This window comes from Saccoglossus kowalevskii, chromosome 11, assembly GCF_978046115.1.
Source record: "Saccoglossus kowalevskii chromosome 11, keSacKowa6.1, whole genome shotgun sequence".
Taxonomy (NCBI): Eukaryota; Metazoa; Hemichordata; class Enteropneusta; family Harrimaniidae; genus Saccoglossus; species Saccoglossus kowalevskii.
In genome coordinates this window covers 8,103,358-8,115,770 of record NC_140651.1, presented here as the reverse complement: position 1 = coordinate 8,115,770, position 12,413 = coordinate 8,103,358, and the positions used below count along the sequence as shown (strand labels likewise).

Here is a 12,413-nt window from a genome sequence, read left to right as displayed (position 1 = left end):
TCTGATCTTTTAACGCAATATGGAATTTGCATCTTTTCGATAACTTACAACTCATCAATCGCAGTCCTCAGTATGTTAAAGCGTATTCCTACTCAACCACTCAAGTTGCGCTTCTCTGATAACCTTTTTCTTCCGCGTTTTCATTGATATGTAAATGAGTGAATGTTACATGGTCCCCCTCCATTAACTATTGTGTGTACACTTGCTTCAATACTTAGTAGCGACCCGCACAACAGTCCGGAAACTCCCACACACAGAAGAGGCGCGTAGTGGGTGCATTACTACAGTGACCATTTTATAGATTCATATTCGTGACAATTCAGAGCAACGTAGTCATCCAGTTGATATTTATTCCCGGTGGAGGGGAGTTTTTAAAGTGACGCGCTGCAGCGTGTGTAGCTCCGACCATTTCTTCTATCATGATACCGGTATTTTCTGATACGCGTGTTTGTGGAAGCCAAGTTTCTATCGTTATATTGATTTTTCTTTCGTCTCGGTGTATATATGCGGTAAGTGTTGTTTACATTTTCTAAAAGCTTTAGTTATTCATGGACTTAAACTCATACTTTAGGGGGTTGGAAACGATGCAGAACGAACGGACCGCGCCCAGTGTGGCCCGAGTCTGTCAGTCACGTACTTGTTACTCTACACCTATCATTGAAGTTCAGGTTACATAAGAGACACGGTCAGACACTGGTTCAAGTGTACCGGTTATGATATACAAAGTCAGTCGTATCACGCCCATCGTGGTAATGCTATCAAACGTTCTTGATCTTATGACTCCGTTTTCCGAATGTCAGTGAATTTGAAGGACAAGTCGTGTTTTACGACGCCTGTGAGGGGAATTTCCCTACGTGTGACCGTGAGAACACACGCTGCCCTTTGACAAGAAGCGATCAGGTAACACGAATTTATGGTCCAAGGTGGGCGACCCGGAGTAAACGTCGTTCTAGTGCCAGGTACTGAAATGACCATCGCGAATGTCTGAAAGCTTTCTAGCATGTTGTACTCGAAGTGGTCCACTCTGAGCATTTATCACGCCAGATTGTCAAAATCGGCGATGAACGGCTTCTACTTAACTATGTTAACTGTCCGCATTCGCACAAATACTTCTTAAGTTTGGGGCGGGGTAGAATTAAAATAAATGTTCTCGACCAGGTACTTTATTTCGATTTTACAATGTAGATCTTATAAATAAGTAAACACTGTAGAAAAATACGTGGTTCAACAGGTGGTTCAATTCATTGAATAATACAAGTAGATGTTTTATGAAAACAAATTAGACCTAAAGGCAAATATATTCCAAATATACCGGTTTTAGTTCCTTAAGCGTTAAGGCTGTAACCTGCCGATGTTAGGTCACCGTATATTAACAGCCTGACAGCGACTAATTGCGTATATTGTGCATCGTCCTTGTCACGTCAAAGAAATAGCAGTACACGTTTTCAACGCGATAATGATCTAAACTCCAAAGTTCTACCAATTGCCTTTAATGCCGAATGTATTCTACCATAGTGACTGTATTTGTAATCACATCAGACAAATTGCCCCCAAGGAAGTACTAATAATGTTCGAATAAAGCACGGGTGTATCAAGGTTAAATACATTGAATAAAAGAATTGAACGAAGTAATTCAATTTAATTTGCTATTCTATTCTATTCTATTCTATTCTATTCTATTCTATTCTATTCTATTCTATTCTATTCTATTCTATTCTATTCTATTCTATTCTATTCTATTCTACTCTATGTGTGCCCCTGTTGGTCGCCAAACCATAATAGCTATACTTGAGTAAATTTCTTTATGCTGAAATGTTGCAACCCTTTTACAGTGATATTGCGAATTGTATTGTTCACTATTAGTACTCGGATAGCATTATGTCCAAAGTAAAGAAAAGACGTATTACGCGCGTGGCGATAGTTTTTCTTCAAATGTACAGTATACGCGATCGTTCATTCATAGTATAGGTAACTTTCTTTAGGGAAAAACGCTGCAACCACCGTACAAAGTTATTATGAATTGTATTATTCGCTGTTTGTACTCGGTCGAAATTCTGTTCACGTCGCGGTCACAGTTGGTTGTTTCATTAGCTTAGCAGTGTAACCATCGCAGCATGTACCTGTTAGCTAGCGAAGCGTGGAGGCCACGTGAAAAGACTGTACAACAGCTGAATGCTCAGACGTCACATTGAGGAATTCGGTTACATGGGTGGGGCCGACTTTTCCCAAGGACACTAGTCGTAATTCTATTGATACCCACTCAAGCTTACATGGTCTACATTCATCTGTACATAGTTGCCAAAGTCGAGTGTGACCTACTAAACACCTCGGCGTTCTTGGGGTCAATGTTGTAACTTCAAGTGTGCATCTTACCTATAACCAGCGGGTTGCGATGGCGGGGGCATCGTAACAATGTTGCTGACTGCGCGCGTATTTAAAAAACAAAATCGCAGTTGTATGTTTTTGGAGCATTATGATTGCATATGTCGTGTACAATTTTCTATGGCGGTTCAGAATTGTTAAACAGTGTTGCCATAACAACAGTGTCACATCCCAAATCATTAGATAAAAGAGCCATCATCTAAAACTTAATGGCATTGGAAATTTAGGTAACGATCCGAAACTAAATCTAGTAATGAGAACATAGTTTGAGAGAGCGTTACACGAGCGACATATCTACGGTAAAACACAATTTCGCACAATTTTATTTTAACAATGAAAGACCATGGAGGACCATACGAGACTGTTACAATCGGTCGCGATATTAGTAAAATGTATTCCATTGGAAATATTTAAATTACATTTCTCTCTACCATTGCCTGACACAAAGTCTGCTAGCAACTTATTTCCAAGGCAGTCGATATTATAAGAAAGGTCAAGCTCTCCCATGATAGCCGTTTCATTGTGTGAAGTTTGAATAAACAAAATCATAATATTCGAGGATGCATGCATAATAGCTGTATGTGATTGTAAACATTAGTTCTGAGCCATATCCGATTAAACACGGTTGGTGCTGATAGGTTATAGTGACCTCCGTTGAGTACAACATACCACTGCCTTATAATATTCCAAATTCAGGCCTTTTAGAAGTATTTCGTTTTGACCAGCGTGAAAAAAATACAGTACGATCCGAAATAAAAAAAATAGAATTATATATATATATATATATATATCAAAATAACCATGACAGAGAGCTTCTACGGCCAACCCCCTTTAGTCACGACTGTACTGGTTGCTAGGGAACCACGCACACTTATATATTAGTAGACCGTGTCATGCTAATACAACTTAAACCGAGCCCGGCGTCAAGTTCAAGATAACATTCCAGTCTAAAGGTGTAAACTCGTTGCATATTGAGTGAAGATTGCCAATAGGAACAAATGTGCACTTTATTTTCGGTCAGTGATTTTCATGGGAAAAGATATATCCGTTTCCCGAGTATTTTTCTTACGTTGTGTTTGCTTTCGCGAAATTGTGCTGTTTTTATGCCAATTTCATCCAACATAGCGTATACTATAAGTTGCTCTAAATGTAATAAGTTTGTACTTTTGTTTTATGAAGGCGTAATTGTATCACAGTCTCTGTCCCGTGTTGCCTTAATATTGATGATGCGTAGCCACCCACGTGATGAATGTGGTTTAAACCGCCATCGTTACTCTGTACGATCATCGGTATTCTCACGGGATTCAGGACGTGTTTCACAGGTCATCGCGTACACACATATATATAAACAACCGTTGACGTGTCATCTATCAAATGAACAGAGCTATATGCCACATTACATCAATCTGTCCAACCTAAACTGAAAACAAACCATTTGCGAACAACAACAACCAAAATACCACACTGATGACAGATGCCTAAGAAATCGCACTTTCTGTCTTTCCTCGCGGCGCAGGCATGATATCACGTGCTACTTGAACACCAATCAAATTCAATAGCTCACAGGGTCACGTGTCAAAAGATCTTAGGAGGAGCTGCTCAATCGGGGGATACATTGCGTATTTACAGTGTGTTCACACAAAGGTGCCAAATAGCATCCTCAGTGAATAGGTATCAATGTCATGGTCAATCTAAACGCAATACGGTTCATTGCTTCCTATGTACACGTGAATGGTTATACTGAATTATCCTCTCTCAACACCTAGTTTATATTCAAAATACAACATAAACACTTATAATGTCTGAACTACGAGGCATGTGATGCTAAAACATCTACGGTGTTACCCACACATTACTAATATCACCAGAAAAGTAATCCACTCCCTAGAAAGAAAATGAGTAATTGTGTTCATTATAATTTGGGGTTCTCTGTGTCTCATATTACCTCAGCTTGGTGTCTTCTCATGCCTTGAGGGTTGAATGTTAATATTTGTGATCGATATTTCATGGTAGTGTTGGTAATCAGAAACTGAATCGTTGTTTTGGTTGTTTGTACGGCTTTCGTTGGTTGAAATAATGCGCATGCGCTTTACAATACTGGTACGTACTACTAACACCAGGTTTATGCACGCTGTGTGGTTTACTTTTTTGTCAAAGTATCTGTGTCATTTTACAAAGAGTATTTTACCAATTAAAATCATTTATTAAATTAATTAAAGTTAAAGTAATATTTTTGTGTAATTAGTGCTTATGAAAATTATTGGTGTGCATAAGAAATACATTTCTTTAATTTATTTCAAATTTTCTTGTCAAATCAGTTGTTTTCATTTGTTATCCAAAAAACGAAAGAATTTGACAATGTTAAAAACAGAAATTTTTTACTGTAGTGTTATACGTTATACGCATCGCCGTACTTTGAGTATAACATTTGAATAAAAAGATGCGTCTACAACATATCAGTTCAATATCACTAACATGTTTGGTCCGTCATTAGAATCGAAGTACTAGTAGTATGTGTGATATTTGTATTCGTTGCAACATGGCTACGTACCGCGTTTGTTAATGCAGATACATTAAGCATTATCCACGCTTACCATTCACGTGGTCACGCACAAACGATCAAATCTAAGCTAAATCTGATATATCGACGAAAATCCGTTATAAGTCTTTTATTCGAAAAATGATCACATTTAAGGAACTAAACAAATATATTAAAAACGCAAATAAATCGACTCGAAGTATTAACAAGTCAGTCTTACACGTTTGTTTTTCAAACTGTCAAAATGTAGTGTATGGATTAATTCCAGTGACGTTATAGCATGGTTATAGTAGCACACAATGTTTCTTTTTTTCATTTATACCCAAATAACGCTTCTTGTATGGGAGACATGGGACGCAAACACAACCAAGACAAGGTTTTGTCATAATGAGAAACGGGGGCAAGCGTAGTCGGTATTTCAAGGCAACTTAAATGAAATTCCCGAGATTGCCACGAACCAAATGATGTTTATTGTCAGTCCAATAATTCGCTTTTGTTTGATATACTTTCAAATGTGGGAGTACTAATCCCTATAAGAATGTGTTTCTTTCTCATCTACCACAAAGTGAACCTTGGGTAATACAAGGTAATGTATACAAAAAGAGAGTAATCTGTTGCCAGCTCAGGTATATTACAAAAAGCGAGTTTTCTGTTGTCAGTTTATTGGGTGTGCGGGTAATCCCCTGTGACGTTGGGTGGTATTACCTAAATGTACACGATTTGTTGGTAAAAGGTGGGCAGTTTCAGTCGAGAGATATTGAGCTAACATTAATGGAAGTTTTCTCTTTAATAACATGCGTTTCTTTTAAAAAAAAAAAAAACATTACGGAGTTTCAAAACGCGCAGTACCCTCCAGCAGACCCCACGAAAACGAACGTCCACTTATACAATGCGTTTGGTATTTGCTATGCTTTCGGCGTGTAACATGGTTTGTTGTTCCACGCATTCTTTAAACAAGCATGTAATTTTCCGCTTTGCAACTCGTCAACGAAATGTCTTCCGGCATGCGAAGTCTTGTCTGACTATGTCACAGTTATTTGCAAACGTAAACATAAACGCGTAGTATCCGACAGAACAATATCAACCGCGGATGTCACTTTAAAATCGAATCTTTATTAAGCAAGACGAACATTGCACACTTCTCAATGCCGATTTCTGTCATCCCGAGTCATCGCAAGTTAAGAAGTTTTGTCTAACCTTCAACCTTTGGTTTATTAAAGCGGGGGGGGGGGGTCGTCACCTGCGCACGCGCGGGAATTGAGTCCCAAACGACGATAACACACACTAAGAACGCAAAGGCTCGTGTGTAGACGTTTGTTTGTAAACAATGACACGCTTTGCTCTGACGTATGCGCAGGTGACGACTCCCCCGCTATAATTTCCGAACTCGTATACCTTGTTTTACAGACTCCTCTTCCTAACGTATAATCTGAATGATTCAGCAAATGAACAACCGTTCGCTGAGATATACAACAACACACAAATTAGGTTGTAAACATTAAGTTCTTGTCCCTATTCCCTACTTGTAAGAGATTTTAAAGAGCGTTAACAGAATTTAACTACAAGAAGTAAAAAAAGGGGAAACAAACATCACAAAACCATAAATATCAATCATGGGTGTTTCCTACACATTTACTGAACGTAAATCTGTCTGTTAAAATATAAACGAAAATATAAACGAAAAATGCATTGAGTCAAAACCTCGTGAAATGTGATTATCCTAATATTTTTCTAGAATTGAGGAAGTAAAGAAGTGCCACTTTATCGGAGTTATAAATCTTAACGGAAAAGCCACTTATCTGGTGAATATTACTAAACCATTATGGCGACTATTGTTCGCACTTTTATCGGTATTTCACATGATAATTATATTTCTTCATATCTTAAATATATTCTTGCAAAAATGATTCGCGTCTTCATTTTGTTCATGGATAATTGAACAAAAATATATATTATACTTGTTGTTGGACATTCCATCACGTACGCTGTGGAAATTAACCTACAAAAAATATTTATGAAGCTATCAATGTAAGGAGGTCTATGTTATCACTTGCAATTGACGTTTATTTCTGGTTAGTGACGATAGTACACTGCTCGCCGGCGGTGAACTATGTTAATGGTGTATTTAATGTGATAGGTTCGCCAAAAGTACGTAAAATATTAGGAGTGTCGTGTTGATACACAATGGGTTGTATAACTTATGTCTCAGGATTTCGTTGTTAATGGACACTTAATAAGACATTATTCCCCGCTGAATAAATGTGGCGCTGTTCTCTGGCCGTTACACATCACTAGAGCAACGCACATCAATTCACCTTGCCCTGGGCAAAAATAGTTTTCAGTAAGTTAGCGTTTCGATAACATCATCATGTATTACGTTAACGCGGGGGTTGTCGTCACCGGCCATAGCGTGTTGTTGTTTACGAATAAACATATACCCATGATCCCTTGCGATTGTTAGCGCGTGTTGTATGGCTCATACCAACCTGTAATTAGAACTCCATAGATGACAATGTTAGCGTTTGACTGAATTTCTCTAAAAAACTGGTTACAAAGATCAAAATAATGTTTTAATTTGGTGATACCACATAAAATAATAGAATTATGACCAGAAAACACATCATGTTGGCCAGCTCAAAGTCCTTCAAAATTGATGTAGACAAAACACACAGATTTGCCAGGCTTTCTACCTTCAATATTCTCAGAAATGCAGCCAGTTAGGAAGTGTCTAATCAAGCCTGGAGTTGTCCAGACCCATAGGTCACCGGTACTTGTCAATAAACAAAGCTACACCACAGTCCCTCTATCAGATAGATGATAGAGATAGAGGGACTGTGGCTACACACAGTCTAACAGCTGACATAATTGAAGTACGCCCTCATACATCGTGTTTCAGACAGAACGCGGTAACCATTCATAACAGCAACCATAAGATTTGAACGCTGATAGACTAAATGGTAGTATGAGACCTGTAATCGTCGCTTGGGATTTAATTTCCGCGCATGCGTAGGTGAAGACCCCTCCGCTTTAACACATAATTGTACTAGTATTCATTACCGTGTATTATTCATCGGTTTCATTTGAAGGCAATATCTATCACGAGGACCTCGTTCTTCGCTTTTCCCTTTCAATTGTCATCACATACTTTATTGAAATAATAACACCATGTTTTTTTTTCTTTTTTTAAACGATCGGTATCTTTTTTTGTAGAAAGTAGTTAAGATGCATTTTCCCAAGGCGGGAATATGTGCGATAATTCGGCAGCTGGTGGTCAGACGCCTAAAACACGAATATGCAATATAATATGTTTTCGAAAACAAACAGTTTAAAAAAAAAATTATGAAGAAACAACCATTATGAAAACGTTTGTTTGAAACTGTAATTTGGAAAGAAAAAAACATTAATTGTTGTACTGAATACAACAAATTGATAGTGATATAAACCACATCCCAACAATAGCGGGCGGTATATGAAAGACTCCGAGTCGATTTAAAGGAGTAAATTTTTGCCCGTGCAACTAATATATAGTATATACTCCTAAATGACATATGTGAATTGTGTGTTTTTTTCAAGCGTTTTTTTTTTTCTGCCAATCACTGTATTAAAAAATAACGTGTAAAACATTGTTTTACGATACAATGAGAAGGAACAACAACAAGATACGTAGCAACAGTGTCAACAACAACAACAACAACAACAACAGTGGGAGCAACAACACTACAAACATTTACATGTACTAGTACTTATTTTTGTTTCTCTTTAATTTCAGCAACTGGATTTGGGGGCGCTGTTTACATCACCTATTGTGCAATATGAATGCCCGGATGGTAAGTGTAGATGTGCCAGAGCCCTGTTCTCAAAATGTCATATGTTGGTGGTTTTCTGAAATGATATAAATATTAGGAGCGTTTCCTTTGACGTAGTAAATAAAATCAACACTGCTGATGTGTGATTTACCGTTGATTGGTTGTATGAAGTCATGTGGTTGTTTTCACCTTTGTAGGTTATACGCTCAGAGGCTCGTCGTGCTATAAGTCTGTAACGAGTAGACAATCGTGGGTTAACGCAGAGAATACGTGTCAAGGGTAAGTCATGTATATTTCATTATTAAAATATATGAAACATAATAGTTGATAAACAAAATAAAAAAATTCTCGATTATTTCAGATTTTAGTGTGGCAGTTATATTTGAGGAATACAAACACAAATTATACATAACAAGAGATTTGAAGCAATATTCAACAATGAGTCTGGCTCTCAAGTTGTAAAAAAATTATCATTCTAGCAAAAAGTGAAGTTCGCCTTCAATAAGGTACAACTATATTAGGGATTGGCTATTAAATCCTCCGGATAAAAACACATAGTACTGTACTGTAGTGTCTTTCAATCGGTCTTGAGTTTGGGTTTGTTTTTCCACACTGCTAGACTGGTCACAGTCGGACGATAGGTGTAATTTTTAATTAAAAAAAATATGTTCCTCACTTGCCGCGAAATGTCGCGGTGAGTAGAAATTTAGCGGTGAGTGGGATATTTCGCGGTAATATTTCTTATGAGATTTCGCGGTAAGTGGGGTAATTCGCGAACAAATATAATCTCCCCGACTGTAGCCAGTCTACTACACTGTGTGTGGATTGATAAATAATTTTCCCTGTAGATTTTTCTTTCAAATCATTCTCTGTTCACACACCCAGCCCCGGGAATGTTAAATAGCAATAAACTGCCATCCACTAAGAAACACCCCTCCATTGTGTCCAGTGTACCAAGTGACGGTATACCTCAAATAACTGTTTTATTTCATGTGATCGAATGAATTCCATTACCGCGACTAGAATGAGAAAAAATGTGAACCTGCGAACAGACGTGATTGTTTTCATGTGTCGATGCAATGGAAGAGTAAAACCGAACATATAAAGCTTTCATTTGCAGAATGTATCAAATTCCCCATTGATAGTTACTAGTATAACAAAGAAATGCTTAGCGTCCGTGTCTCTATGCGAGGGTGGCACCAATCGGTGGCACAGCATTTCAGTGTCTTGTCTTGTCTTGTGTCAGTGACTTGATTACTATGAGCGATCTCTCACAAATATTGATAGTAAATTATAATGATAACAATAATGCATTAAAACATTATCACATACTATTATAATTCGACGGTTAGTTTAATGAATACAGTGGCTTTTGTCAAAGCTAAGCATATGACAACATTTGACCAAGAAAAGATAATATGAAATTGAGTGAGCAGGATGGACTCAAAATAACAAAATAAATAACTCCCTTCTACATTCACCTATTTATAGGGAAAACAAAAACACCATGGCCTTCTTGGTGGTATACGATATAAGGCTCGGCTTTTGTCTCATCTATTTTTTTTTCGAAAGCCCAGCCATTAGTATTTGTAATGTAATTCTTGTCCGGCATTCCTGGCAATAGTAGGAACTCGTAGCCCGAGAGGATGTGAACTCAAGTGAATCATTTGTTTTGTATACGCTCAATAGTCACATTATCGTAAAGTTAACCCCTATGAAGGCTGATTCAATACTAAATACAAAGACTATCAAGCCAACGCCCAAATGTATGCAACTTGCTAAAATGACTTTTAAACACTGCCGCCCCTTAGAGGATGTTCGATAATATTGGAATCCTTTATATCATTTAATTGTGTTTTATCTTTTGCCTGTTTAATACCATAGATCTCAATACATGGGTAAAATGTCGGTCGCTGTAGTTGATTGTTTTCTATGTTTTTGCTAAAAACCTTCTGATCAATAGCAAGTAGTAACTATTTATTCATCGCCGAAATCTTTGTTACCCTGGTAATTTGGTTCTTGTTTGGACGAAGTTCGAAAAGGGGGACAGTGAGTCAGCCCGTCTGTCCATCCGTCCGTCCGTCAGCACCTGTATTCCCGGCATGCCTGGACCAATCACGCCCAAACTTCACACATGTGTATTACATCGTGTCACTTTTTCGCATTTTTCCCATTTTCTAAGTCGTGTTGGGTTGGATTTTATCCAAATATATAATATTCAAAATTCCAGAGTCATAGAATACATTTTACATCATGTCACGCATATAGTTATTTCATTCGTTTCAAGTTTTGGAAATGGCTGGCTCGTAAATAAATGCCATGATCAAGTATGTCCGCCATTTTGGCACTGAATAATTCAGGCATTCGTGGATGGATTTTTTTTTTCAAATTTGGAACATACATAAGAAGATTTGCCTGAGCGTGTCAAGTTAAAACACTATATATCTGTATGAATGGCCATTTTATAGCCAACATTTCAAAGCATTTTGGTCAGTAATTGTATCGTGTACAGTCTGTTTCAGTAAAAGTTATATATAATGAATTTCTCATATCATATTTTTCCATTTTGAATAAGTACAGTGATATTGGGGATAGTTCGAGTCAGATGGAGTCTTCGAATACTAATAGAGTGTTGTTGACAATGTATACTTATTTGGTTACAGAAAAAAGAACCCATCGATAGCGTTGTATTATAGTGTTACATTCGTTCTGTTAAAGGGCGGTGGTCGTCGCGCCGCGTCATGTTCGATATAGGACTCATAGCGACGTATTACAAACGTGTGGTGCGTGGTGACCACGGTCTATTGGGTCAATTAAGAGACGGTTAAAAGTGATACTAACTTTAAAAATGCATAATTAAATGTTTTTGTTTCACGATAAATGTTTGGCAGACTTGGGTATTTTCTGCTACAGGTAATGTACAAAGATGTAAATGTATGTAATTACTTCTCCCTAGGAGGTTTGCATCACTGGCGGTAAATTTAATCCTACGAGTTCATTTATTTTTTATTCAAATTGCAGACATGGTGGCCATTTAACTGCCGTAGAGGGCTACTCAGAAAATCTCTATGTCGGCGCACAGATATTAGAGGATGTTAAAAATGATTATGATTCTCCGGAAGTAGATGATATTGACGATTGTTGGCTTGGTATGTAAATCCCTCTAATTTATTTGAAAATAAGTGATACTAATGTGCTAGATTGTAGTTGTTATAACATACAATGTCAATGATAGTTTTGCGTGCTTTCCTCAAGATGTTTGCTTGCAAGTTTTTAATGTACTAGTAGAAGTGAATTCACGACATATCGATGTGATGATCACGTGACTATCGAACTTCTGAGGGTGTAATAGTTGGAATTTCCACAATAAGAAATGCAAGCTTAATAATAATCGTTCATATTTATTTATTTCTACCAACACCAAGACCATTAATAAATATGCATGACTAACTGTGACAGTTTAATTGAATATTATAGGTCATGTTTGTCATACTTTTCCTTTAATGGGTTCATACCACCAGGACACCGAAAATAAAAAATGAAATGACAAGGTCATGAAATGTCATGATAAATGGTCATAATTATTACTTTTTATTAGTTCCTATGGCGAAATTGCCTATTCATATCTTAAAATTGTTTTCGGTGACTTGTGTTGTGGAATTCATATACAGTACTATTATTGATAT

The 12,413-nt window shown here is 37.3% G+C and overlaps 1 protein-coding gene across 1 annotated transcript in view; it reads left to right on the top strand.

Annotated features, from left to right (window-relative positions):
- The first annotated feature begins 217 nt into the window (after window positions 1–217).
- Window positions 218–12,413, top strand: part of LOC100378937 (uncharacterized) — a 54,424-nt gene continuing 42,228 nt past the window's right edge. The window contains exons 1-4 of the mRNA XM_085505598.1: window positions 218–509; window positions 8,691–8,748; window positions 8,925–9,006; window positions 11,749–11,876. Coding sequence (XP_085361724.1) covers window positions 420–509; window positions 8,691–8,748; window positions 8,925–9,006; window positions 11,749–11,876 — 358 coding nt within the window. The 5' untranslated portion in view covers window positions 218–419. The remainder of the gene's footprint in view (window positions 510–8,690; window positions 8,749–8,924; window positions 9,007–11,748; window positions 11,877–12,413) is intronic.